This window comes from Mizuhopecten yessoensis, unplaced genomic scaffold (genome assembly GCF_002113885.1).
Source record: "Mizuhopecten yessoensis strain PY_sf001 unplaced genomic scaffold, ASM211388v2 scaffold716263, whole genome shotgun sequence".
Classification (NCBI taxonomy): Eukaryota; Metazoa; Mollusca; class Bivalvia; order Pectinida; family Pectinidae; genus Mizuhopecten; species Mizuhopecten yessoensis.
This window is the reverse complement of record NW_018480029.1, coordinates 401,448-428,176: the sequence shown is the minus strand read 5'-3', so window position 1 is coordinate 428,176 and position 26,729 is coordinate 401,448. Positions and strand designations below refer to the sequence as shown.

The following is a 26,729-nucleotide window of genomic DNA, read 5'->3' as shown; positions in this document are numbered from 1 at the left end:
TTTTACCTTGTGAGCAATTTTCTTGGCAGCTGGGACGGAGTCAAACTGCTTCTCCAGTTTGTAGAGATTTCTCCAGAAGTTTCCGACATCCTGTTCAACCTCGTCAGGATCAACTCCACTCATTGGTCCATCCATCCATTCTCTGGAAAGGTCAAAGGTCAAAGTTTAAAATAACTCTCATATATGTTAATGAATTCAGATAGTGCCCATCAGTCAGCTTGGAGCTTGAAATTCTTTAGGGAATTTTCATTAAATCAAATATTTATGTTCGTTTTTTTTCTTTTCTGTTCAATGTGCTTCTAACCACTATAGATCTTCAAAGCTGGCACACGTATTGTCCATCGTGAACATTTTCAAAATCCAAGCAACCTCCATATTCTATAAAGACAAAGTTTCTTAACAGCACTATTACAAGTCTTAGACTTTGCCACCATATCAAGTTATTCTGTCTTTGCGTATTGCAGAGTTATCTGCTCTTGGGAGCAGGTATTGATTGTTACGTCATTTGTTTGTGAGAGTAACGTCATCAATCTTTGAGAAAATGACGTAATTTTCCCACAAACCAATGACGTAACAATCGATACCTGCTCATAAGAGAAGATAACTCTGCAATACGCAAAGACGGAATACCAAGTTACTAGTATTACATAATTTACAAGCAGGTAAAACCAACGTCAATAACAGGTCAGGTTTCAGCCCCTATTGTTTAAAGCTTGTTTGTTTTCAAAAAGAAAAAGGTATAAAAATAAAAATCACTAATTTAAAAAAAAATCCCAACCAGTAAATATCTGTAGGACTTCAAATGAACCTTTGGCCATGTAGTTGACATTGAAATAGCACCAGTGACCTTGGGACTCTCAAAATACAAACTTACTCAAGGTAAACATTGTACTATACTTGACCTTTGTATTAACCTTGTTGAAAATATTTAAAACAAAAAGTATCAGTCTGTCTTGAAGGACCAAAACAAGAGGGAATGGGATGGACACAGGTGACACTTGATATTTGCCGTCCCGTAAATTGGCGGGGACACAAAGGTGTCAACCTCTGAAACCTCCAATGAGGGCGATCTCCCTCATTCCAAATTTCCAACGAGGGAGGAAGTGTGTGAACTGCAACTGAAACTGCTTTGCTCAATTTATCTTTACGTTTTCATGTATCAAAATATCATTCATTTGATTCAGACACACCTGTTATGATCATTACACACACCCTGCAGTAACTAGGAGATCATTTGACCACAGATTGTAGATTCTGAGTTTGAGTGAGTTAGGACTTGAATGAGGGAGTTTCTAGGGGGATTGGTAAATTTTGGTCAAAATGAGGGATTCTCCCTCCTAAATATAGGGAGAGCTGACAGCTATTGGGACATCAAAATCAGTAATTATAAGTCCAGGCCGAGTGGTAGTGCGTCGCTTACTTGTATTTGTTGTTGAAGTCGACAGTGAGTTCGTACAGACTGAGGTAGGGCTTTAGTGTGTTGATGATTCCCTGTCTCTGGGGATACGCTGTCGTCTGCCAGCCGAACGCCTCTTCTTCATTGTTGAATGCCTCTATCTGTACACGAATTACAGGAAAAAAAGATGAACAATTCGATTTCAACAAATGAGGATGTTCTTCAATGAAACAATTATGAAACAATTGTGTAGAATAACGAAATTTTTACCATTAAAACAAAAATTTGAATGTAAGGAATCTACTTTCAAATCATAATTGTTAAAATAAAATAAATTGTAATTTAAATGGAGTAAAAATTGCCATTCACTTTTCTATTGCTATTTAATTCCAACATTGCCATGCAAAAAAGTTATAAGAAAAAAAAGACATAATTGATTTGTCTTTACCGTAATGAAACCCATTTGCCTGTTATACAAACTGATTTTTTTTCATATGGCTGTTGGATATTGTTTTTCAGAAGGCTTAAAAGGTTACCTTTAAGTTAATGAAAGTAATTTCGATTATGTCAACGAATTGAAATCCTTCCCACCTTTTCCTGAGCCACATTCAATTTGTTGTCGAGAGCTTGGGCCTTCCTCAGATATTTCTGGATGTCATTCATGTCACCAAAGGTTGCAAACTCTTCAAGCTGTTTCTGGTAACTCTCCATTTCTTCACTGAATCGATCTCTACGCAACTGTGGATAAATCATACAACATTCATGTAGAAAATATGACTGAAAGTTAAACATTAAATGGGATTAATTTATTTTTGAATCATCTAATGTAATTGAGATTCTGTGAAGGAAGGAATTCAAATAACCTTTTCTTTTAAAGAAATATTGAGGAAATAAATACACCAACATATGATTTAAGTCACTCTAGTGAAACAAGCTTTGATCACAAGACCATCAACAGGTCACCTTTTGATACACATGAAAGAGCAAAAGTAACGCTACCATGCTATCCTAGAAACTGTACATTTAATTTTGAAGCTATCTATTTATAGAATATGATAAACTAAAAAGTTTCATAAAGTCTATTAAAAGAATAAAGGTATCGCTAAGATGCTATGCTAGAAACTGTATATTTAATTTTAAAGCGATCTATTTATAGGACATGGTTAATTAAAATGTTTCACACAGTCTTATAAGACAATATCTATACAAACTTTGATATGGTCTCATACCTTCAATGCGTCTTCATATTGCGATTTCTTCTCCGAAATGATGAGCTTGTGTTCTTCAAAGATGGCTGGCATGCGTCCATGCCACATGAACACATTAGCGTTGAGGCGGATCTCGGCCGGGGTAAACTGTGCAAAGTCCGACAAGAAAGTCAGCCGATCCTTGGACTCCATCAGGCGTTTTTCCATTTTGAATATGATGTCCGATTCCACAGTCTCGATGTACGCTTTCAGCTCCATCAATTTTTCGGTGTTGGCGGGTGTTGTCAACGCCTTCTCTGCAATCTCCTCGTAGTCGTCACACAATCTGGGATACAAAAAAATGTTTGTTGTTTGAAATCATCATCACCATATAGTTGGTGACACACAGCTTATTTGTTTGACCACTCGTGATGGTCCAGGTAAAATTTCCCCGACTTTATAACATTCTGAATGCAATATTGGTATTTTTCTTCCTAAAATGGACTTTTAATTTTCTATGGGTAAACTTCTTTTTTTAATTTCATCTCCAAGGTAGCGGAAGTTTATTGATATTTCTAAAATATTTATACAAAACTTCTGAAATTTTGAATTTAAAAGAAATGTTGTGATTTTGCAAGAACTTGTTTCCCCCTTTATCAGAATAGTGAAAAGTTTCCAGAATACCAAAGAAAGTTGTTTTTTTATGTATTCGAAAAATTCAAAACTACCCGAATAAGTGTAAAGGATCATTGTGACTTACTTTTTGTTAGCCTCTTTGTGGTCTTCTGACATGCATGTGAGCAATCGCTGGCACAAACCCTCTGCTCGCTTAGCAAGGGCACGGATAAGTTCATCACAGTGAACCTCGAACATGCCAAGTCTTAGTACCTGTCAAAGTGAATCAGGAAATGTTTTATTTCATATTTACACGATGGAAACTCATTATCACATCAGAGTTTCCATCAAGCATGCTCACACCACAAAATATTTAGTTCATTAAATAAGCAGTAATAGATTTTGGTCAGTTTCAGGGAGGTTTCCAAATGACTGAAAAACCTGCACAACAAGTTTGTCATATTTGTTTAAAATCCTCCAATTATAAATACATGTCCACAAATCTCATCTTCAATCTAACAATTGCACTTACTCAATTATATCAATTGTTATTATAATCTGTTCAACTTTTTAGAAATTCTTCATATCTTCTTCTGCAAATCATAAACTATAACATATTTTGGCACATCATTTTTTTTATATATAAAAAGGGATGTTTTTGGCATCAATAAAGTAAAAATTGTCAGAAAATAAGCCTGTTAGGTAATTTTTAGGGGATTTCTATTTTTCTTCTTCTTACAATAGGCTGAATCTGTTGACCGAGAAAAGTTTAATTGTTTTTTAGAATTTTTCAGATGATTTAAGGTTATTATAAAAAACTTTTTGTGAACAGATTATGTCATATGGAAAAAATATGGACAATACGGTGAAAATAACTAAAATGTGTGAGACAGCAACTTTTTACTTACTTTATGAAATTTTTTGAAATTGACTTATTGAACAAATATTTGAAATATTATAAACATCTTAAGACCAATTAAATACAAACCATTTTCCTATTTCGTTGAAAATTTTAAAAATATTTGAAGTCAATTTTTGGCCTTTGCAAACCTGCTCCTTCAAAACATGATTTTTACTATAACAGGAAAGTAAGAAAGGTACATTGACTCACCAGACACACCTACCAAAGCTGCATCAAAGGACCGTTTATTATTACAAAACCTGGTAACTTTGTTGGTTACCATTTACAATAATCAACTCACTCTACACATTTTTTTCTGTTATTGATCTATGATATATTAAAATCATTTTTTTTAAGATGCTTTAGTATATTTTTGAAGGTATTTTAGTATTCAATAATTTTCAAAGAATTTGTTACTGAACATACCTATTATATTTGTATCTTCCAGTGAAGAAAACCTCTTTATTTTAATTTCAAACATTGCCAAAATGTTCCGATTTTATGGTTTGAAAAAATATTTATAGGAATATCTCACTCAATTAAATTTTACCTATTGAATGTATAACATATATTATGTATTATAAAATTGAAGCTGTAAGCAATTCATTCCAGCACTGAAATAATTTTTCAAAAAAATGGCATCTGGACTTCGGCCCAAAAGAATCAGGATGCAGTCATGATCAGTGTATAATATTTTGACATTTTGGCATAATGTTTAATTTATTAATTTTTCAAGTAAAATGTCACAAATGTATTTAAGAATTTGGCATTAAAATGACATAAATGATTCCCTGTCTGCTAACACACTAAGAATATAATTTATGCTATTTTGACGAGATGTCGTTTTGGACACGACATTTTTTTCTCGAGAAATGAAGGTCATAGAAACAAAGATTGTTGAGGAATTAGTCAAATTTTAAGAAGACTCTAAGATTTGTGTGTATTGGGAATCACATAAAGAATTGAAGAAAAAGTAATATTTCTAGAATTTCCAGCAGCAAATTTTCACAGAAAAACCTTGTCAGACCAGACACATTTTTTTTCAGAAAAAGAATTAGATAAAAACAGTTTTTGCTTGGGTAATTACTAAATACACAAATGTAAATTATAAATAGTGGAAAACTGGTAACTCAGCAAATTTTGGTTTCCTGAAAGACTTCCAGAATTAAAATTTTACGTATTAAATAAACACATATAATAACTTAAGTTTTTGGTGTCTGGAGTGTAGGTTTATTTGAGTTAAGATTTGCTATAAGTGTTGAAATAAATTTTCGTTTTTCCTTTTTTTTTCCTTTTAAATTGTTTTCCTTTTTTTTCTCCTTTCTATTTGCTGGAAATTGGAGAAAAGCATGTTCATGTATCTATTTTAGGAAGTTATATTAAATTGTCTTTACATTCCTTAAAATAGACACATGTAATACATTGTATGTTGACTACATACATCCTACCATAGTAACAACTAACTACAGACACCCATTACCAATTATATACAACTAACACTAAAAGTCTGTGCAATGTAAAACATATGGAAAGTGAAAGTAGAATTGGCTAGTCAAAATGAAATAATGTAAAAAGGAGGAAATGGAAGAGATGAGTCAGGAACAGCATGGAACTTGTGCAGAAAAATGTCATTGAGAAATTTGACAGATCAAATAGTTTTTAAAGATTTGAAATTATGTACTGTATACCTTTGGTCTAAACGAATCACCCTGGTGAAAAATTGTTTGTTCAGTAAATACATTGTTAAATGGGTGAACAGAACTGAACCATACCATCGGGGTGAAAACATGAATAACATCATATTAATATTTGATAAAAAGAGCTTAATACACTGTATATCAAGCTTATTAATCAAATTGTATTGTTTTCATATATACACATTTTTTTTAAATGATAAATTCCAAAATTGAAAGCAGTAATTAATATCAGAATTTAATTAAAGTTGTATAAAAATCTGTATCCAAACATCTATGATTTTAAGTTCTTTGTGGAACATAAGCCTGAAAATTCAAGTGGAACATGAAAATACGTAATTCTAAAAACTTTTTTGGTTTTTTTCTTTTTTCAATATGTCATTTGTTTTCATTACAAATGGATTCTTAAGTTTTGAATAATGTAAATAATAATTATGATTACCCAAATTGAATAGAACAACAGCACCATTCTCACAAACAAAACACAAGTTAGGCAAGTTTCCTCTATATCGTACCTTATAACAATAAATTTATTCCTATAAACATCTGTGCATTTTGTTTAATGTTTCATCCTCATAGTTTCACTCATTTATTTTTTTTATTAATTTTACTTCAAAGAATCATTTTTTATTTGTAATTCAAGAATTCAGGAAAAAGTATGATATTCTTAACTTCACTTAAAATTTCATTATATTAGGTCATGAGGTACAAATACAATTTAAAACTGGTTGTTAAACCATATGATGGGGTGAAAAAACAAACACATGAAAGTTTCACCATTGAAAATTAACTTTTAAAAGTAAAAATAAAATAATAAATATTTAGAAAATCTAGGTTTGTAAACTTGAGTTAAGTTTGCAATGGGTGGGCCTCAGACACCGTAACATTTCTGTGATGTTAGTTAAGTGATTTTTGCATATTTACAATAAAGTGTATCGGTGACTATCTAGTATATATGTATATATATATTATGTAGTCTACCCCATTACTAGACTAGTGCTGACTGTATCAGCGAAGGGGTGACAATCAATACCCTGACACGCAATGTTAGATTTCTATTGTGCATACATATATATACAGCTAAACCCAGTTAGTCATGCAATAAAATCAAAATGATTTATTCTGTCAAAAAAAAATGAAAAAATTTCCAATGACTTTTCTTAATTCTCCTATGATCATTTTCAAATTTACCCTAAAATAGTCAAAAGAAAATTTTCTAAAAACAGATTATCCTTTTCTTTCAATATTAAACTCTGAAACTAAAATTTTGAAGCTTTGTATTTCTTTAAACCAGGACTATTTATTTACAAAATAGAGTTACCATATGTTGATGTTCATAAATTCTTTTTCAATGAAAAAGAAAACTCAAAATATATTTCTTCATTTTCTTATTGACTTGAATATCATCCATAAGTTTGACTGGATTTTTCATCATCATTTATGACATATAAAAGTGTACTTTTGTATGCAGTTGACTTGTCTTGATTTGCTACAAATATGACTTAATTTTGGTAAATATAAACCAAGATGAACAACTCAAAGGAGTCACCATTATAAATAATGTAATGACCTCATATCTATAAGGCTAGATACCAATGGACCCCCTTAACGATGGCAGTTATATTCATTAAACATGACACAAAACATACAATTATTTTATCTAACTTTTTAATTTGTAAATGTGACTTGGCTGTCCCTATGATGAGGTTAAGACTCTGGAGTTTACCTTTTGCATGCCGTATGTGATTTCCTCCACCAACTTCTGGTATTTCTTCACTTCCTTTGAGTATTCCTCAAAAGAATGTGTCTCCTTTGCGAAATTTTCCACATCAGCCTCGGCCTACGAAAACAATAAAGACAAATTCCTCATAACTTGATTCCCTAAATATCTGAATATTCCCATCTTTTTCTTTAAAGGTGAACCATACTTGTTTGGACTAAACACATTTTTGTGACTCAGATTTTTACTACAATCTGCCCACTTCAGAACCAGGCCTCCTATATGTTTACCAGTACTACTGGCTGTATAGTTCATAATATTTTTTGGTCTCATGCTGACAACAACCGCTTGAAAAAGGTCAAAATATCCACAAAATAAAACAGAAGACAAATATTTCCTGTTTCACTATAAGCAATGGAAATCTATGGTGTTGAGCATTTTTAATTTTTATTGATGAATTTTAAAGTAAGATATAATCCTGTTATAATCAGTAATTTTATAACAACAAAACAACATACCGGTAGTCTATATGACACTACTGCATTAAAGTAGTTAATTTTCCATAAAAAAAAAAAAAAACTTTCACATTTGATACCGTGATTTTTTCAGGTATTGATTATCAAAAAATATTATGGAGTTCACTTTGAATACTGTTTATAATTTCAGTGCTTCATCAAAATAACATATTGATATTATATTATAATTATAAACAACTATAATTTAACCTAATTCTGAACCAATTCACAAGAAAAATAATTATTCTATCAACAACTAAACCCATTTTTTTATGACACTAGATTCAATAGTAGTAACACCTGACATGACTTACCTGTTTGGAGATCAGGAAGTTATACTTGTCGAATATTTTGCAATGTTCGATAGGTCCGATGCTTTCTTTCCTGATGACTTCACGCACCTTCTGCTTGTGTGCCTCCACGATGTCCAGGAGGATGATTGGCTGTAAGTTCGACTTGTTCTTGTTGCCGCTCTGTAAATAAACATTAATAAAATATTTAAAAACTAGAAAATGTCTGTAAGACATAAATGCAACACTATNCCCCCCCCCCATTTCATTCCTGTGTATCAAATTTATCAATGTCAAACTTACATCTGTTCACAATTTGTCATAATACGTTCCCTTTGAAGTTTTATAAAGACCATGGGATTGGTTTGTTTTCATAGGGTTTAATATCCTCGCGAAATTCTGGGTACTTCTATATTGAATACTTATACAACTTAGAGGCAAGATAAAGGATGTATGGGATAAACAGAAAAATCAATAGAAAAGAGAATGTCGGCATAAACAAATTAACAATGGGTCATAAATGTCTAGCGTGAGGAATTAAATTTCAGTATGGAATACTCTGTCATCCCAAAATACAGATGTATTAGTAAATTTAGTGAGCATGGGTAAAATAGAAAGGAAGTTGTGATCTAGACAAAATATTGACACCAAACTACCCAGCCAGACAAAAACTGGTGCATATAAAAATATGGAAAACAAAAATATTATCAGGCACTAATAAACATTTACCTACTTCATTATTCAGGTTTTTTATTATTCCCTCCCTTGTATCGCAATGATTTCAGAATTTTTAAAAAAAGTATCCAAATACTGGTACATGTTATAAGATTTAAATTTTCAAAATAAAGAAATAAAGCATAATTTCTGACTAAAAATAAAACCCAATGAAAACAGAAAAATTGTGAAACTTTTCTTTCGTTGAAATTTTAGTTTTAATTTACTCGATACTCTTGTTGTGATAGCCGTTAAAACCTTTTGAAAATGTCGTTAATATTTTTATCTTACCCAGTCGAGGTAGAGTTTGGTTTCCACTCTGGGCACCTGACCAGACGCTTTGATCATGACATCATACACGTTCAGTATGACCATCTCAAACTCCTTGAATGTCGGCTCAAACTTGATTCCAGAACTGTCAAGGATCAGACGCAACACAAATCCTGGATGTTCATGTGCTCTTGTAGAATGCTAAAAAGAAAAAGAAAATGATAAAAGAAAAGAAAGACAAGAATCATGTCTTAATTATAAGCTGGGTTTTAAAGGAGATTATGATTTTATTCTGAGAAAGTGAATATATTGTATGACAATGACAGTATGTCACATTAGGGTTTTTGCCTATTAATATTTTTAACATACAAAAACAATTTTATTAAAATTCTGACAATAATGATAACAATGGGTATCATAGGTAGATAAAATGACTTTTTACATAATACTTATTAATATTTATTGATTTGCAATGGTTGAGTGTCATTAATATTTATGAATCCTCAAAGAATACATCGAAACATGCTTAGTATTGAATAAGAAAGTTTTAAATATAGAAAAGCTTAATGGGACTAAGAGACACTGGAAATAAAGCTATTCCTTATCATTGTGACAGCTAGATAACACTACTCCTTATCATTGTGACAGTTAGATAACACTATTCCTTATCATTGTGACAGTTAGATAACATTATTCCTTATCATTGTGACAGTTAGATAACACTATTCCTTATCATTGTGACAGTTAGATAACACTTTTCCTTATCATTGAGACAGCTAGATAGCCAGGTTAAGAGAAACCTGAGACAAAGAATATTTTCAATCAGCCTAAATATTTACTGCTGGACAGGTCTAATAAAATGTGTTTTTCCCGTAACTTACTGGTGGCTGACATAAGAGGTCAGTGTAATCGCTGAGAGAGTTCAAGGTCAGCTGCTGAAGGTTGTCTGTCATCAAAGTTGCGGCACAATTGAAAAACGATTCAAGCTTCTCTGGATCTTGATTACTGGGAACCTGTTTGCGTTTGTTTCCCTCGTAGAACATGATCTGGACCTCGGGAAACCATCTGTGATATAAGAAATAGAAACATCAGTAATATAATCTGATTTTATTTTAATTTTGTTTTCCTCGTAGAACATGATCTGGACCACAAGAAACCATCTTTGTTATAAGAAATAAAAACAGCAATATAATATAAGTTTATATGAATAATTCTGCACTATCAAATGGTTTCAATTTATACGTACAAAAGAGATTTGAATTTAAGAAAAAAATCCCTGTAAATTAGGAAAACTCAATATTGACATTTTTACAGAATTCCTAAAAAAATCCCTTTAAAATAAAAGTTCAAATCTACATTTTCTCATCAGGCACAAAATACTACAACACCTTTATTTAATAAAAGATCATGTTTCAGTTTAATGTTAAATTATTAATTGCCATTTGAGTTTAAGTTGGGGCAGTAAAGTTAAATAATACCACAAACAGGATTCCATAGGTTATACACTATCTGCAATCATACCCAACAGTATATAATTTGAATCATATCATAAATATGTTTATAAAATCTTGACTTGTTAGAGGTACATGTATTTCAAATTTAATTACATAATACAGGGAACGTGTCTCATTCAAAAGGCTGATATGAACACTTAGCCTATTCATCCAATCCATATCATATAAAAACATATATTCACTAATTATTATCATAGTCCCATTTAGTGACCACGTATCAACTATATGGAGGTAATGAAGTTTTGTACACTTTAACCTGCATTTGAATGTTTTTCTCATTTTCCAGTTCCCGCATAAAAATATGATATTCCATATTATGTAAATGTGCAAGTTTTAACTATAGACTTTTTTATTTTTACCAAATTGAAATTTATTTCCAATAAAATTAATTCTTTCATCAACATTTGAAATTTGGACTAAAGTCTTGGAGCAATCCTAGGGTAAGATTATAAGTTAAATGATATTGGATTATACGGGTATGCCAGTCTCTTGTCAACACTACTCCTTCTAAGTACGCCTTTGTATTTGAATTGCTGCCAGAACTAAATTGTATAGATCTCAATAACCTTTGTCTAGTATCGACTGAACGGGTCGACTATGACGTGCAAGTTTTAACTTAGAGACATTTTAAAGGTACACATACACACCAACCCAGCTGAAAATTTATAAACACTTGTAGGAGTATTCTAGTTCATTCCCCATGAGGGTTGTGAGGGCTTCAAAAAGTTCCTCAAGCTTGTCAATTTCCTATTAAATCACAACTTTTTGCACATTTTTACCTTTATTAACACTGGTAGGGATATTCTAGTACATGTATACATACTCCATAAGGGTTTTGAGGGCTTCAAAAAAAAATATGTATTTATACTCCCCCCCCCCCAATTAAAATAATCAAAAGCTAAGTTAAAAATAAATTCATATTTATGCATAATAAAACAATTTAATACAATCAAAACTGTTCATGCTACCACTTCCATTAAGAGATCACCAGTGTTAGGAGACAAATTTTAATGTTGTAATAATTTCATTTTGAATTGAACCTGTATTAAGAAACCACCTGTATGTACTAAGAGTTCACCTGTATTTGGAGACCATTTTTTGGACCTCCTGAGTTGGTCTCCTGACACAGGTACTAAGTCAGTTCACTAGTCTGACATGGAATAATTTAAGAATATGCAGATGTCATATTTTTTTTTACGTTTTTTATTATTTTTCCTCTAATTCAGATTACCGGTAATAACGATAAAACTCAAAAATTAAATAAGTTTTAAGAAACTTGATGACAGATTTTGAAAACTAAATCAAAATTATAAAACATACTTATCATACATGCCAACTACAAATTATAAAATCTGTATGTTTTGAGATTTTCTCTTAAGATTAAAAATATCAAAACCGGTTCCTGTACATTTCTGGCAGGTCACCTTAGTTCTTTTGAAGAGATTTGTTTTGAATATATAATTTCAACCATTGCCTATAATATCCCCTACTTTGAAAATATATCTGCACAGCTACACTCCAGATCATAAAATCAAGATTGAAATTTGTAAACTATATTAACTGGTTTGCCAAAATATACAGAATGACAATAGTGCCAATTGTTGTGCGTAGAACAGGTACTGGCAGATATATACAGTACAGCTGTCTGACTTAATACATTTCATGGATGAACTAGTACATAGAATGCATTGCCAATATTTAAGTTTATGCATCAGGAAAATATCGCATACCTATTGCATAAGCACAAAGTCTATACATGTTAATAATATAGCCAAGCTGATATAAAAACAATGTTTGCAGCAAGGCCAATTATATTGCAATCTCTCTTATAATGCCAATACATGTAGAGAAATATTTAATTCATTGCCTGATTACTGTGAAATATTGATCAATTATTGACTTTTGCTCAGGTGAATATGTGGTTAAATATGAATCTGAGAAAGTGATATTTTGACTGAGAAGAAGTATATCAATGTCTTATATTTACCACACATTCACTGAAAGGAAAGTCTTTAATAGTTATGTTAGATAATAAATAATGTTTTAATAATCAAGCAAGGTGGAACATATGAAAACAATGTATGAAGAAAAGTACTGCATTTAGCAGAGACCATTGTGATGTTACAATTTAAATGACATAATAAAATGGTTATTGACAGTACTGTTTCCAGAGAATGTAACACCATGTCAGTATCACTAATTACCGACCCCCATGTGACTATGGTCCAACCAATGGGGATGTTTATAAAACATTTAATTTCTGAGATAAACACCGTTTGCAGCTGTTTATCAATGGATTTTCAGAAATGGACCATAGGATGAAATTTCTATACCATTTTGGGAACTTTGGATGAACATTTTAAAAAATCTGCATACATGAAATTAGACTGTTTAACTTGTATCTAAGCCTAACAATAAGTCAGTCTTTCCCAAAAATGCTGCATTTTGAGAATTAAGTCAATTATGAGAAATTCATTTTTTCAATTTGTGCTCTTTTTTTTTAAGGTTTTCCAATCGGAAATTTTCAAAAGAATAAATAAGGAAAGGGTCCTTCAATCGGACCTAAAAAGCACCCTGACAAAACACCTATTTCTGATATCCACATCAGTAAGGTTGAATTTTAACAATTAATTCTCATGAAAGGTAGGCAACATCCAGCATTTGATGCATGGGTTGAGATAAACTACCTAGGATGCATCAATGGTCCAAGTTTGGTTGGTCTAGCGCTTATACAAAATGTACTTTCAGTGAAAGTAAGTTAATTTCTATTTCCAGTCCAGAGCCATCTCCCTCCTACATTATGTATTTGATTGGTTATCACAATTTTTGGGTCCATGGTTACACAAAGGAGTTAAAAAGAGGTTTATTCCTGAAGCAAAGAGCTCATCCACACCAAGGTCTTATTATCTAAGGGTCTATGATTTCAAAAATGGAATTAAATAAAAGTCTTTTAAAGAAGCCAACTGACTCAGATCAAGGGTCAAATAATAAGGTCCATGGCTATGTTTCTATAAATCTTATTTTCTTTAAACATGAACAACAGAAATTGCTGGCTTTTAACTTAATGCAATAAAGCTGCAAATGTGTCAGTGGTTCTTACTGAAATATTTGAATGGAGATCTTTTCTACGAGCACATTGGTTCTAGGTAAAACATTTTAGGGAACAATACCAATTTTTAGGGAGTCATCATTACTAAAACAGGATCAAGCTTAATTGAGACCAGTGATAGAATACGGAAATTTGAAATATTCAGAATGAGGTTGACCTACTTTTTTAGTAGTCTGTCTTTAGCTGCCTCTACGTGCCGCATACATAGTGTCTGGAACGGTCCGAGCTCCATCGACTCGACGCGATTGTGGAACTCCTCGATATCAATGAACCGCAGGTTGCTGCAAAGACAATACAAAAACGACTTAGCTGAATTTCTTTTTACCTACATACTTTCAGCATGAATGGTTATAAAAATGTATCAATGGGAAAACTTAAATAAGGTTAATGTCCTTATATCAGACAAGTGGTTTAAGCTAAAATTTCCTATTAGAGATCTAAAGCAGAATTTTAAACTAATTTAAATACAAGCTAGACAAACAGATTTATCAGACTTGTAACAACTACCCACCTAAAACTTAAATGTAAAATTTACCCGGCAAAAAAAAAATTGAACAATAAATATCTAACAATGCGTGAAAAATGTTACGTCCCTGAAGAAATGTAAAATATGTAATTTATTATCTGAAAATGTGAAACATTGAACTTTTTTTTCTATTTATTTTTTTCAAACATTTTCCAGGATATATTACATAGCACATGAACACACATGCACAACTCTCATCCACACACACACACCAATCATCATCATCTCAACATAGAACTTACCCGAACGAGACATGCCAGAAGTCGAGGACCTGCAGCATACAGGGTGTGGTTATGTGTAGGTTCTGTGTGGTCAGTTCCAGGCCCTGGACAAAGGATTTGTGCCAGGGTTTCGGTACGACATCCATTTCCTCGCGATGAGGAGGAGGCTTCTCCTTGTTGTCGTCTTCTTTCTCCCGCGGGTCCTTCAGCACGAAGTCAACTGTAACAGAAAATAAACGGCTTCAGTTACAACACAACACTATACTAGTCCTTCAGGTCAAAAAATTAATTCAAATTATGACAGAGATCATTATTTTTCAATCTCTCATCTAGGGATTGAACCCAGAACCTCTGCAGGATCCGGTTTACTTGTCTTATGCTCTATTGAATCAGCTATATGAGTAATTCTCCCTGACCAAGTCATAAGAAAAGTAGACAAGCCATTCGGATTGATATGTCTCGCTTGTGCCCCACTTTGAACATCAATGCACATATCAGAGAAACTAACTTAACACAAAACTTAATATTGATGGAGATGCTGACAAAGTCAATGGACCATGAAAGGTAGGCAACATCCAGCATTTGATGCATGGGTTGAGATAAACTACCTCAGATGCATCAATGGTCCAAGTTTGGTTGGTCTAGCACTTATACAAAATGTACTTTCAGTGAAAGTAAGTTAAACGCAACAACTTAATGTTGACGCCGTCGCTGGAAAAGCGACACCTTAGTCTTACTTTCGCAACTTCACTGCGGAAAGAAAAAAACGACTAGTATTTTTCAGGGGGAGAATGTCTAAGCCATGTTCGAAATCAAACCAAAAAAAAAGGATAAAATCTCTATAAAGTTTCTTAATATATTTCACATTAAATAGGTTCGAGTCTTGACGCTTATTTTAATACAAAAATGTTCAAGAAGTTTACATTTGTATTAGAAACCTTTTGGAAATATCAATAAATTACATGTTATCATGAGGCTTCAGTTCAGGGTAAATTTTTATGCAAAAAGTTGAAATACAAAATGTTTTAAACTGGTTATGTCTAGGTGGTTTGACTGACCAAAACCTCTGGTTTATAAATCCATCCCTATATGCTTTTAACAAAATACGTATGGGAATGCAACACTCACCAATAGCTTTCTTTACACTGAGCAGATAGTCTTCTCTCATTTCATCTGACAAATTCTCAATTGTCTCTCCGTGGCCAGTCTGTTTAAGAAATTAATATTCAAATTATTCAAAAATGCCAACAAAGTCTTTCAATTCTCGTTGTATTACAATAAAATATATGCAATTGAGTTACAATAAACAGTTTTCTAAATCTCACTTAAACAAGTAAATTTTCACTGTAGTTTATTGAATTGATAAATTAAATAATAACTATAAATATAAACTTTATTTCCTTTACAACAGTTATGAAACAAGTTATTTCAACTTTTATTATTCACTCTTGTTGGTCCGGATGGAAGTGCACAGGGAATTTTAATACAAATAATAATTATAAAGTTATTGATCACAATTTGTGATTTTTTTATGTTTAATTATGATTAAATTCATATTACGATTAATTAAATCAGTAAAAAAAATAACATGACTGTAAGATATCATACCGTATATAAGTCAAATATTACTTTAACATAACATTTTCAATTTTTCAATCCTTCAAACCTTTGACATGAATATTCATAATAATCCAAATTTTCTGAAACTATTTTGAATATTATCAAAAAAATATATATATTAGAAATCACTTTTATCGTGATAAGTTGCAATTTTTCTTAAACTCAAAGGTTGGAAAAGTTCATTACGAAATTTCAGAGGTGAACATGATTTCATTTGTTTATAGATTAAGCAGGTAAGGTTTGTGAACTTCTTTGAGTTTTTTCGAGATCAATCGACATCTGTGATATTTACCTATCTTCAGTTTTACAGGACTTTTTTGTTATTTCTGTCTTTAATGCATACCTTGAGTTCGTACGGGACCAGAGTGAGGACGTTTTCCAGCCAGGAGTCCTCCATGGGAGCGACATGCTCAGTGTCAATTCCGTTGTGGATGTAGTAATAGTAACGCTGTAATTAGATACAAACGTGTGAAATACAGGTCTCAAGCTGTAAAATCATCTCCATAGTCATGTAAAAGTAGATCTGATATAATAATAATTATTATTATTTGAGGTTCTTATATACTGCTATATCACAACCTAGTTTGTAGGTCTTCTCAAAGCTGTTCGCAAATTATTATCCGTGGTTATATCAATATATCACAGAATAATTAACATAGCTGATATTTTTCTTGTGGACTTTCATAGGTAAAATCACTGACATTTGATATGATTACCCAGCTGTACTGTATATGCATTTGTTTAAAAATATGAGGAAAAAAATCAAAGGGACCACAATTTCTTTTCACATTTCTATTCCATATTTCTACATGCAGTGCCAAATTAATCACTTGCTTGAGACCCCAGTTTTGAAAAAGATTGATTTTATTTGTTCATAGTACAGATGAATTGAATTTGTTAATTTGCATAATGAGAATACAATACAATGCATTAAACTCCTGTCAGAGGACATATTAAAATCAGGATGTGAATTTTACCTAACATTTCATTTTCTATATTAATTATTGTAAGTCCTTCCATTTTTCATGGTTCTTTTTCCAGCACATGTGTTTACCTTTCTGTTACATTTCTCCCTCATTATATTGCAAACCTCTATATAACAACAAAATTTCCTCATAAAATAATTGACAATGGGTTTTTTAAATGATGGAGAGAGTTTGTCACTTCTGTGTTTAAGACACTCAGATATTGGGACACTTTTATCCAAAGAAAACAGAAAAGTATCTGTTTGATTAAAGTCATAAACTATAGCTAGTCACACTTTCGGATTTGGAGACTTACCAGAATATCCTTCTCTGCCCCTGTGGGAGACCCTGTGCGAGACAGAGGTGGCAGGTCTCCATTCATGGACGCTGTACTGCTGTGGGGCATACCCTGATCATCTTGCCTGGAAGGGGAAAAAATTATGTTAAATGCAAATTATTAAACCTTTGCCTAATTAAATAAGAAGTTTTAAGGTATGAAATGGTTTATATTGCTTGATATTTGGTGATTTTCAAAAAGTTGAATAAAAAGTATCAAATTTGTGATGCAGATACTTCAAAGAGTCAACATTAAAGAAAAAAACCTTAACACCAATGTATTGTATTATCATATATTATTCATATATAATTATATATTATAAATAAATAGGTTAATATTTTGAGATACAATTTTTAAAAGCCAGAGACCTGTAGTATGTTAATATTTTGAGATAAAAAAAAAAAGCCAGGGACCCGTATTTTAATACATAATTTTTGTTTTGTATAGATAACTTCATGTTGGACCTAATTAGTGTGAGTCAAGAGGATAGATTTCCACGGCTTCAGGATCTTCTCTCCTCAGGTGCCAACAGACAAAACCTTACAGCTATATTCATGCTATCACAAGGTTTTTTTCTTCTTTTTTTTTGCCAAGTATTTATAAGTTTCATGAACATAAAATTCTACAATAAGATATGTCTAGATGATTTGGTACATTTTATATGTGTACATGTTTGTGTAATCCTTCCAGTAAGTTAACTATATATATACTCACATGATGATATCGACGAGGGCTTTCCTGAAATGTTCACGGTCTTTCTTCGGCTGCTGAAACTGGGAAACATCGCCATTTGTTGATCCATTTTGTCTGTCTAATGGCTTCAGTTTCCCTGTCTTCCGTCTTTTTGGTTCTCCTAAACAATCACAAAAATTAATCAATTATATTATGGTAATTGTAATTTTAATCCATTTGAAATCATATATTGTAACATTACAAACTAAAATAATTAATTCGCCGAGAAAGCAAAAAAAAAGAGCATGGGTTTTTACAAATTTCCTGGTGATAAAAATTAAGTGTATAAAAGTTAACGTCATTTTAATCAATTTTCAAATGAACAATGTGTAGTCTGGGTAATATTATAAAATATGGAAAATCTGTTCTTTTGTCTTGAATAAAACATGCAAAAATTAAATGAAGAGTCTTTTTTTCCTTCCTTAAAGATATGGTCTTATTGAAAATAGAAATATGGTCCACCCAACAAATGGTAAGCTGATTTCAAACTTAAACATATTTATCAATTCAGGAATTAAGTTGTAGTTTAACTCAGTTGTTGTCAGGTCTAAACATTTTTGGAGGATACTTGGAATGTCAAGAACAATTAAATTTCCTTACTTGCTGTCAGTTCTCCAACCAGATCAATTCCATTTTTTTCCTCCTCCACTGGTTTGCCGGACAACTCAAACAATGGCTGGCCCTGCTGCCATGACGGTTTAGTTCTTTTTGATGGTAAAACTGGCAAAAACCTGATCGGGTCATTTGTGCCTTTTCCTTTACTTCTACCACCCCCATTCCGAGGGGACGCCTGGAAGAAAGTATAATTTGCAACATTATCAACAAAAAAAATGGACTGTGATACAATTATAACTTCAATAATATTACGTATAAGTACATTGTATATAGCGTGTGAAGCAGAAATGGAATGTGCTGATCGTTGCTGACCAGTTAGTTAGCTCAATATTGGTAGAGCGTCCGTCTAAACTTCGGAGGATTACATGTTCGAATCCCGTCTGGCCGATACATTTCTCTTTCTACATTTCCACTAGCCTGACACTCATCTGATTAGTAGATTTTATGTTGAGAATACTAAAAAACTTTCAATTTATCATATAAAAATATAGCTGGGGCTTTCAGCATTTTGTAAAGTCAGTTAAAATGATAACCATCAATCACTGATCACTATTCAAAGCCAATATAATTATTTTTCACCCAGGTTTGCCAACTCTTCCAATTTTGGATGGAGACACCTGATTTTGGACCCTTAAATTTAACAATTCAATCAGTAAATTTGCTAAACTATTCTTGTATTCTAATGTCTAATGTTGGAAAAATAACACTGTAAAATGGCATATCTTTAGTTGTTCTTAAAAAAACTAAAACTATATATATATAGGGCCTATGCTATTTTACAATGTTATTTTTTCCCCAGATGTATGTAACTGCAAACATTTTATTTATGTTTTTAATTTTGGACACGGGGAATCCATACCTAATTGATGTTTCAAAAGGTGGGTAAATATGGTTACAACCATGGAATTGGAGCAACAATGTTACCTTAAGGTAGTTAGAATTTTCAAAAAACATGTTTGCATAAATTTGTTAAATGGAAATTGTACACCTCTGGAGTACGTGTTACCATTCACATTCTATCAATACAAATTCATACATTCAATCTACAGTGTGTAAAAAGATTTTTTAAAGTGAAAAGATTAACCAATAATATGTACCACAAACACATGAACTGATGATATCTATCTTTGCTTGACCTCACTCAGTCACTGTTGATATTTGGTATTTTTTTTATATAACTCTATTTCCAAAGTTTACAAAATTGTAAGCTCATGTTGGTATTATTTCTCGAAATCGGATATCATAACAATATTCAAATGCAGCAGATATGAAAGAAGGTCTACAGTACTTTAAATATAAAGACAGTTGTGTAACAGTTTCCCTATGGTACAATTTGTTTGGTACTGTAACTTAGTAATGCTACTAGAGTAACCAATACCACTGTCCTGATTTTTTAAATATAAAGAAATATACATTCAATTGTAAATAATTGGTAATGTTAGGCCCATCACATACTTATGTACCTTCTAAAATTGGAAGTATTAAGTAAGTGGAAAAGTTTGGACAGAATAGAAAAAAACATTCCACAGTCGCCGATCTCTATGGCTATGCGAATTTTCGCTGACATGCCTCGATTTAATTTCATGTTTCTTTTCACATACCACGCCGATTGCTTATTAAATCAACATTTAACCGTACTTAAGACAATGAAATAAAAACCAAAGTTACAAAAAATATTCCTACTGCGCATTTCCTAATAAATGTGGCGTGAATGTCACCTGCGATTGAATGAGCATTCTCGAACTCGGCCCTCTGCCAAATTAATAATAAAACATAATTTAACCATATTTATCGTCATTACCTGCACATCTGTCATTGTTGATCCAATGTATTCATTGATGCTGACTCAATAAATGTGTTGACACCGCCAATTTGACACAGATTTTGTAATAAACTCCTCTGTTTATATTTCAGCCCTCACACAGGCCTAGTTGTCACGATAGACAAGATGGCGGTTATGCTATCGCGTTGCTAAGCGATGTTAGTTATACGAGTTACCTCCCCTTACACAGATTGCACCACTACATTAAGAACGTCCTTTTGTTGTTGTTTTCTATATCTATATATTTCTGAGTGTGTGTAAAAAGGATATTGTTAAAATTAATTTAAATGAGTGTTTGTTTGAGTACTGAATAAAGCAAATTTCACAACAGATGAAAGACAATCAAGAGGAAAGAACACAGAACAAAAGGAAGTCACTTCGGCTCTCCTCGGGGCTCAGTTAAAACATTTGGAGGGAATAGTTACTTCCCTTGCGTTTTCAATGGGGTATGAATAGCCACGGAATTAGATTAAGGTTATCTAAGTCCGTGGAATAGCTAATGGTTATTCTTTCCATATATTGTATATTTTCACATTTTGAAGACAAAATAATTGCAAAATAAATTATATACATTACCAGGGACGTATAATGACATTACACATTGATAAAATATGATGAGTAACCCCAAACAATGCATTATAAGAGGTAACATGTTAACTGTTAATTAAATGGAACTCCAGTTTTGGAGGTTTTCTATTTCCTTCTCTACATGGGACAGTTTTACAGTTTTAAATGTCCCAAAACTTGTTAGACGATGGAGGTAAGTAACTCACATGTAAATCTGTGAAGAGACCGCGTCGAAACGTCACAACGATGTTAGGTTGTATATAGCTAGTAGCTTTTAATTATAGCCTTCACGAGATCTAGAGCTCCCAGTGTCGGCGTGGTCAACAGTCCAATGGAGATAACTCTCCCAGAATTCACCACACTCCTTTCCGTTTTATCACGGCCTTAGATAACATAATTCCGAGGTTTTATGAAGGCGCCTTCCTAAAACTTGATCATTTTGATGGTGACCACAGGGGAGGTACGCGGTGTTTGGTAACAGAGATAATGACGGAATGTCTGGTTGTCGATGCTCCGGGAAGGTCAGAGAAATGACAACCCGTCAGATCTAGAGGTGCACGTGGGAAACAGTTAAGGCCCGGACCCCCCTTAATAAGTGAACCGCAATATCCTGATACACACAGACACGCTGTGCCTTTTGGTATAAATATGATGTTAGCTCCAGTGCACTACAATGTTTACCAAAGTTTAAAAGACTGAAGTCGGCATCATTTCAATTAAATTGTTTATAATGCAATAGGTTTCTTCTTAATAAACAATCAATCAATTAAATTTCACAGGGAACCATAAATTTTACTCATTCAGTTACAACTTTACTTAGTGGCAGATTTAAACATGGTTGAAGTTGCTAGGGCAATTGTAACCCGCTGACACATATTTTACTTGACCACCTCTTGACCATTCACCTTGTGTGAAGGCAATTAATCCTGCCCATTGTCTGTCCAGTAGGTAAATCAGTACACGCTTACAGATAAGATACTGCGGCTGTCCCTTTGTCAGGAATTGACAGCCTCGGGCACTTCTATTTCAAAACAGTGGCTTTGCCCAGGGACCTGAGAATTTGTTACAGCTGTACTTGGACCTAAACTAAAGTGTCCAGAGTAATTTTACATGTTTTAGGGGTTTAAATCGATTTTAGGAGGAAATGACACCCCCAATGTTCATATGACCGAGAAGGGAAGAAAGATGTTGAAATGTCGACCCCACCTAACTTTCTTACATAAAAAAAAAAAACATTTCTAGTTAATCTAAGGGAACATGCTTAGTACCGTAGTAAAGATGGATAATTTTTCTTTTAAAAACCTCCTATATGCACGTAAAATGTATCTACTTCCGCGGAAATGAACTTTTTTTAATATAAATGAGGTTGACGTCAGCCGCGTGCATTGTAACATGTAAAATTACTTTGAACACCTTAGTTTAGGTCCATATTTACCTGTAACAAATTCTCAGGTCCCTGTGAGTTTGCCCTACTGCGGTAAATTAATAATCTAGCTGTTTGAATTATTCATTCTAACACAAAAGGTACAGAAAACGTAATTTAATCAAACTTTAAACCAAGAAAGGGAGTTTTTATTAATGAAAGAATGTGTATTATACTTCTTTGTTTAAGTAGTCTGCTGGGTGCCCTTTCTGTGCACAATATACATATTAAAGATGTGGAAATCAGTCCAGCATTTTTGGCATGGGCACCACTGAACTATTAAGTATGAATCAGAAGACAAATTAGTATCCCATAGCCAGTTACAAGCTTAACCTGAATCGATGTTGGTATTTTCGGCTGATAACTCTATAGCAGTGTTTCACACTTCCTAATCCCCTCAAATGGTTTACAAACTGCATAATTGATAACATACCCCATCATCTATGAATAGGCCACTGAACCATGCATTTTGTACCTATACATGTAGGTCAGTGATCCATAATAGCACTGATAATATCCACAGGGCACAGCTGTAACACTTTAAGAACTAGAAGGTCGTTTGCAACAAGGAAATTTCATTTGGAAAAAAATCAAAATATACCGGGAAGGTTTATGAGAAGGTTACATCAATAAATGAATATAAGCCCTTCTTTTGAAAATTTACACCCCCATTATTTCTACTCAGATTATGCCCATGAATTCTGATCAGGAGGTACATATGTAAATACAGCTGTATAGTGCAGTGTGGTTATTTTTTGGTTGACTTTATCTATTACCAAACTTTATAGGTGCAACTACCTGTGTATGGGCTACGTTCATTATTAAAATCCAAAGAGACTGTGTACTTCTACTCACGCGACTCTATACTACACCATAACTACGTTGATTTTCGAGTATAAAGTTTATTCTAACTTAGCAATCACAGAGTGCAATAAATGATGCACGAATAGTGAATTAAGGAATCTAATTTCAGAAGTTCAAAAAAAAAAAAAAAAGATGGACGCCGTTAGACCGCACTGAACATTTTGTCCTAGTTAACGTGCAAAAAAATCGATATTATGATGCGAAGAAGTTAATAAGGTTGGGTGAGAGGTTGAGAGAGGGATCGGGGGAGGTCGGGGAATCATGGAACTAATGGTAATCCGAATAGTTTGTTGTTTGTTTTTGCGTTTCTGTGTAAAGTTACTTTGACCACCTTAGTTTAGGTCCATATTTACCTGTAACAAATTCTCAGGTCTCTGTGAGTTTGCCCTACTGCGATAAATTAATAATCTAGCTGTTTGAATTATTCATTCTAACACAAAAGGTACAGAAAGCATAATTTTATCAAACTTTAAACCAAGAAAGGGAGTTTTTATTAATGAAAGAATGTGTATTATACTTCTTTGTTTAAGTAGTCTGCTGGGTGCCCTTTCTGTGCACAATATACATATTAAAGATGTGGAAATCAGTCCAGCATTTTTGGCATGGGCACCACTGAACTATTAAGTATGAATCAGAAGACAAATTAGTATCCCATAGCCAGTTACAAGCTTAACCTGAATTGATGTTGGTATTTTCGGCTGATAACTCTATAGTAGTGTTTCACACTACCTAATCCCCTCAAATGGTTTACAAACTGCATGAAGTTACATAATTAGTTGACGCTAATTGATAACATACCCCATCATCAATGAATAGGCCACTGAACCATGCATTTTGTACCTATACATGTAGGTCAGTGGTACATAATAGCACTGATAATATCCACAGGGCACAGCTGTAACACTTTAAGAACTAGAAGGTCGTTTGCAACAAGGAAATTTCATTTGGAAAAAAATCAAATATACCGGGAAGGTTTATGAGAAGGTTACATCAATAAATGAATATAAGCCCTTCTTTTGAAGATTTACACCCCCATTATTTCTACTCAGATTATGCCCATGGATTCTGATCAGGAGGTACATATGTAAATACAGCTGTATAGTGCAGTGTGGTTATTTTTTGGCTGACTTTATCTATTACCAAACTTTATAGGTGCAATTACCTGTGTATGGGCTACGTTCATCATTAAAATCCAAAGAGTCTGTGTACTTCTACGCACGCGACTCTATACTAGACCATAACTACATTGATTTTCGAGTATAAAGTTTATTCTAACTTAGCAATCACAGACGGCAATAAATGATGCACGAATAGTGAATTAAGGAATCTTATTTCATAATTTCAAAAAAACCCCAGAAAAGATGGACGCCGTTAGACCGCACTGAACATTTTGTCTTAGTTAACGTGCAAAAAATCGATATTCTGATGCGAAGAACTTAATTAGTCTAGCAGCATTTGTCATTGACCTTGTACCGTTATTTTGAAAGATCTTTTAAATCATGTTAGATTAGCTACAGGAACTCATCTTCCAATCGATTTTTATTTTTGATATCCAGCCAATTAAAAACAAAATCTCCTTATTTCTCCAGCTATTTTTGTTTGTTTAAGAGATATGTATCAATTTTGTTTATTTTACAACAATTATGGAAAAACCCTATTTTCCTTACTGATATCAATCACTCTTGTTTGCCCGGATGGAGGAGCGTAAAGGGTCTTAATGGGGTTTTCTTGTTTTGGTTAAGCCTCTTTTTAACAGCTAACTGCTCACATGTAGGCGGGCGCCTATTGAGACACAAACGAAACGAAAGAGCAGACGAGAGATAAACGAAAATGACACCAGGTGTTGTGATGGGGACAGCAGATCCATTTTTGACTCTTCAGTGTCTTCTATGTAACTAGATATTGAAGAAAATGTCTGATGCTGCCGGCGCCCACAGTAGTCGCCTTTTCCTACATCCAATTATGTATCTTCTCCGAAACTGCCCAAGGATATATACCTCCACTTACTCACCAAATATATCACGGTACAAATATATGACACCCCATTGCGGTTTTTTACATATCTGAAAACGTAGATCGTAGAATAGTACCTGTCTCTTCATATATTATCTATGTCCAACCATCGGCGGTCGCAATTGTGTACGGTCTAAATGAATGTATTAAGTTAAGTGACGAGAACTGTTAGAACTACATGATCTTTTGGATGAATGCACATATGTAACATGCAGATAATTGTTCTACGAAATATAAAGGTGTGTCATATGTCAACATATACAGGTATGGTGAAAAAATGATGATGGTAAGCGACCTCATCCCAAGTTTTTGAATATTCTTGATACCGTATCTATGGCCGATGATATGAAATACTTAAAAAATGATCGGACAAACGAGCTACCAATCTCGCAGTTAATCAAGGAGTGCAAGACTATATCACTTACGATTTCCACACCCCACAGGGACCAGACGACATAACTGTGTATACCCATTGTATAAGACGTTTTCGCTCTAATCATCAGGTCTTTATTGGACTGTCTACGTATTGAACGGACAATCTCGCAGAATGCATCCCAGATTAACTTTCATCCATCCTCGATATCCAGGGGTTACGCTATCGTTCGGAGAGCGAAAGTGAACGAAACCTCTGTATATCGAGGATTTTCATCGTACTTACGTACATGAACAGTGTCGTAAAATTTTGTCAAGGTGTCAACTTTATATATTCATTAATTGTTATGGTCGCCATCAGAATCTTACATCTTATGCTCTTTCTTTGTGTAATATGAAGATCGATGTTTTTATCCGAATGTTGGATCCCAAACGATTACACTGTAGATATTGAAAATTTCAAGTCTGTTGTTATGCCTAGAAAATTAACTCGATATACACAAGGGAGTGGAAACATTTTGCTAATACGCGATAGTATTTATAACTTTGTTTCTGTTGGAAATTCTCTTTTTGATACCATAATACCCGTGACTATTGATAAATGTCTACTTGACCAGAATAAAGACATTACTGTTATCTTTACATATGTTCCTCCGAGCTCCTCGCAATACTATATACATTACAACTGTGACATCTTTCATGAGTTAGAGACAATCTTGTTAGAATA

The 26,729-nt window shown here is 33.0% G+C and overlaps 1 protein-coding gene across 4 annotated transcripts in view; it reads right to left on the bottom strand.

The window, feature by feature from the left end:
• LOC110442426 (dynein heavy chain 7, axonemal-like) overlaps positions 1-20,893 on the bottom strand; it is a 75,257-nt gene extending 54,364 nt beyond the window's left edge. For 2 of the 4 annotated variants that reach the window (XM_021486025.1, XM_021486026.1), the window contains exons 1-18: positions 20,743-20,893; positions 18,927-19,116; positions 18,309-18,447; positions 17,574-17,679; positions 16,636-16,740; positions 15,801-15,879; positions 14,694-14,892; positions 14,087-14,206; positions 10,184-10,367; positions 9,324-9,503; positions 8,343-8,501; positions 7,520-7,633; positions 5,788-5,808; positions 3,344-3,471; positions 2,626-2,929; positions 1,988-2,134; positions 1,421-1,557; positions 7-142 (exon numbers count right to left, since the gene is read on the bottom strand). In XM_021486025.1, the coding sequence (XP_021341700.1) occupies positions 7-142; positions 1,421-1,557; positions 1,988-2,134; positions 2,626-2,929; positions 3,344-3,471; positions 5,788-5,808; positions 7,520-7,633; positions 8,343-8,501; positions 9,324-9,503; positions 10,184-10,367; positions 14,087-14,206; positions 14,694-14,892; positions 15,801-15,879; positions 16,636-16,740; positions 17,574-17,679; positions 18,309-18,447; positions 18,927-19,116; positions 20,743-20,757 (2,463 nt within the window). In that variant the 5' untranslated portion in view covers positions 20,758-20,893. The remainder of the gene's footprint in view (positions 1-6; positions 143-1,420; positions 1,558-1,987; positions 2,135-2,625; positions 2,930-3,343; positions 3,472-5,787; positions 5,809-7,519; positions 7,634-8,342; positions 8,502-9,323; positions 9,504-10,183; positions 10,368-14,086; positions 14,207-14,693; positions 14,893-15,800; positions 15,880-16,635; positions 16,741-17,573; positions 17,680-18,308; positions 18,448-18,926; positions 19,117-20,742) is intronic. The other 2 variants (XM_021486027.1, XM_021486028.1) reach the window with 1 other exon arrangement.
• Positions 20,894-26,729: the final 5,836 nt, after the last annotated feature.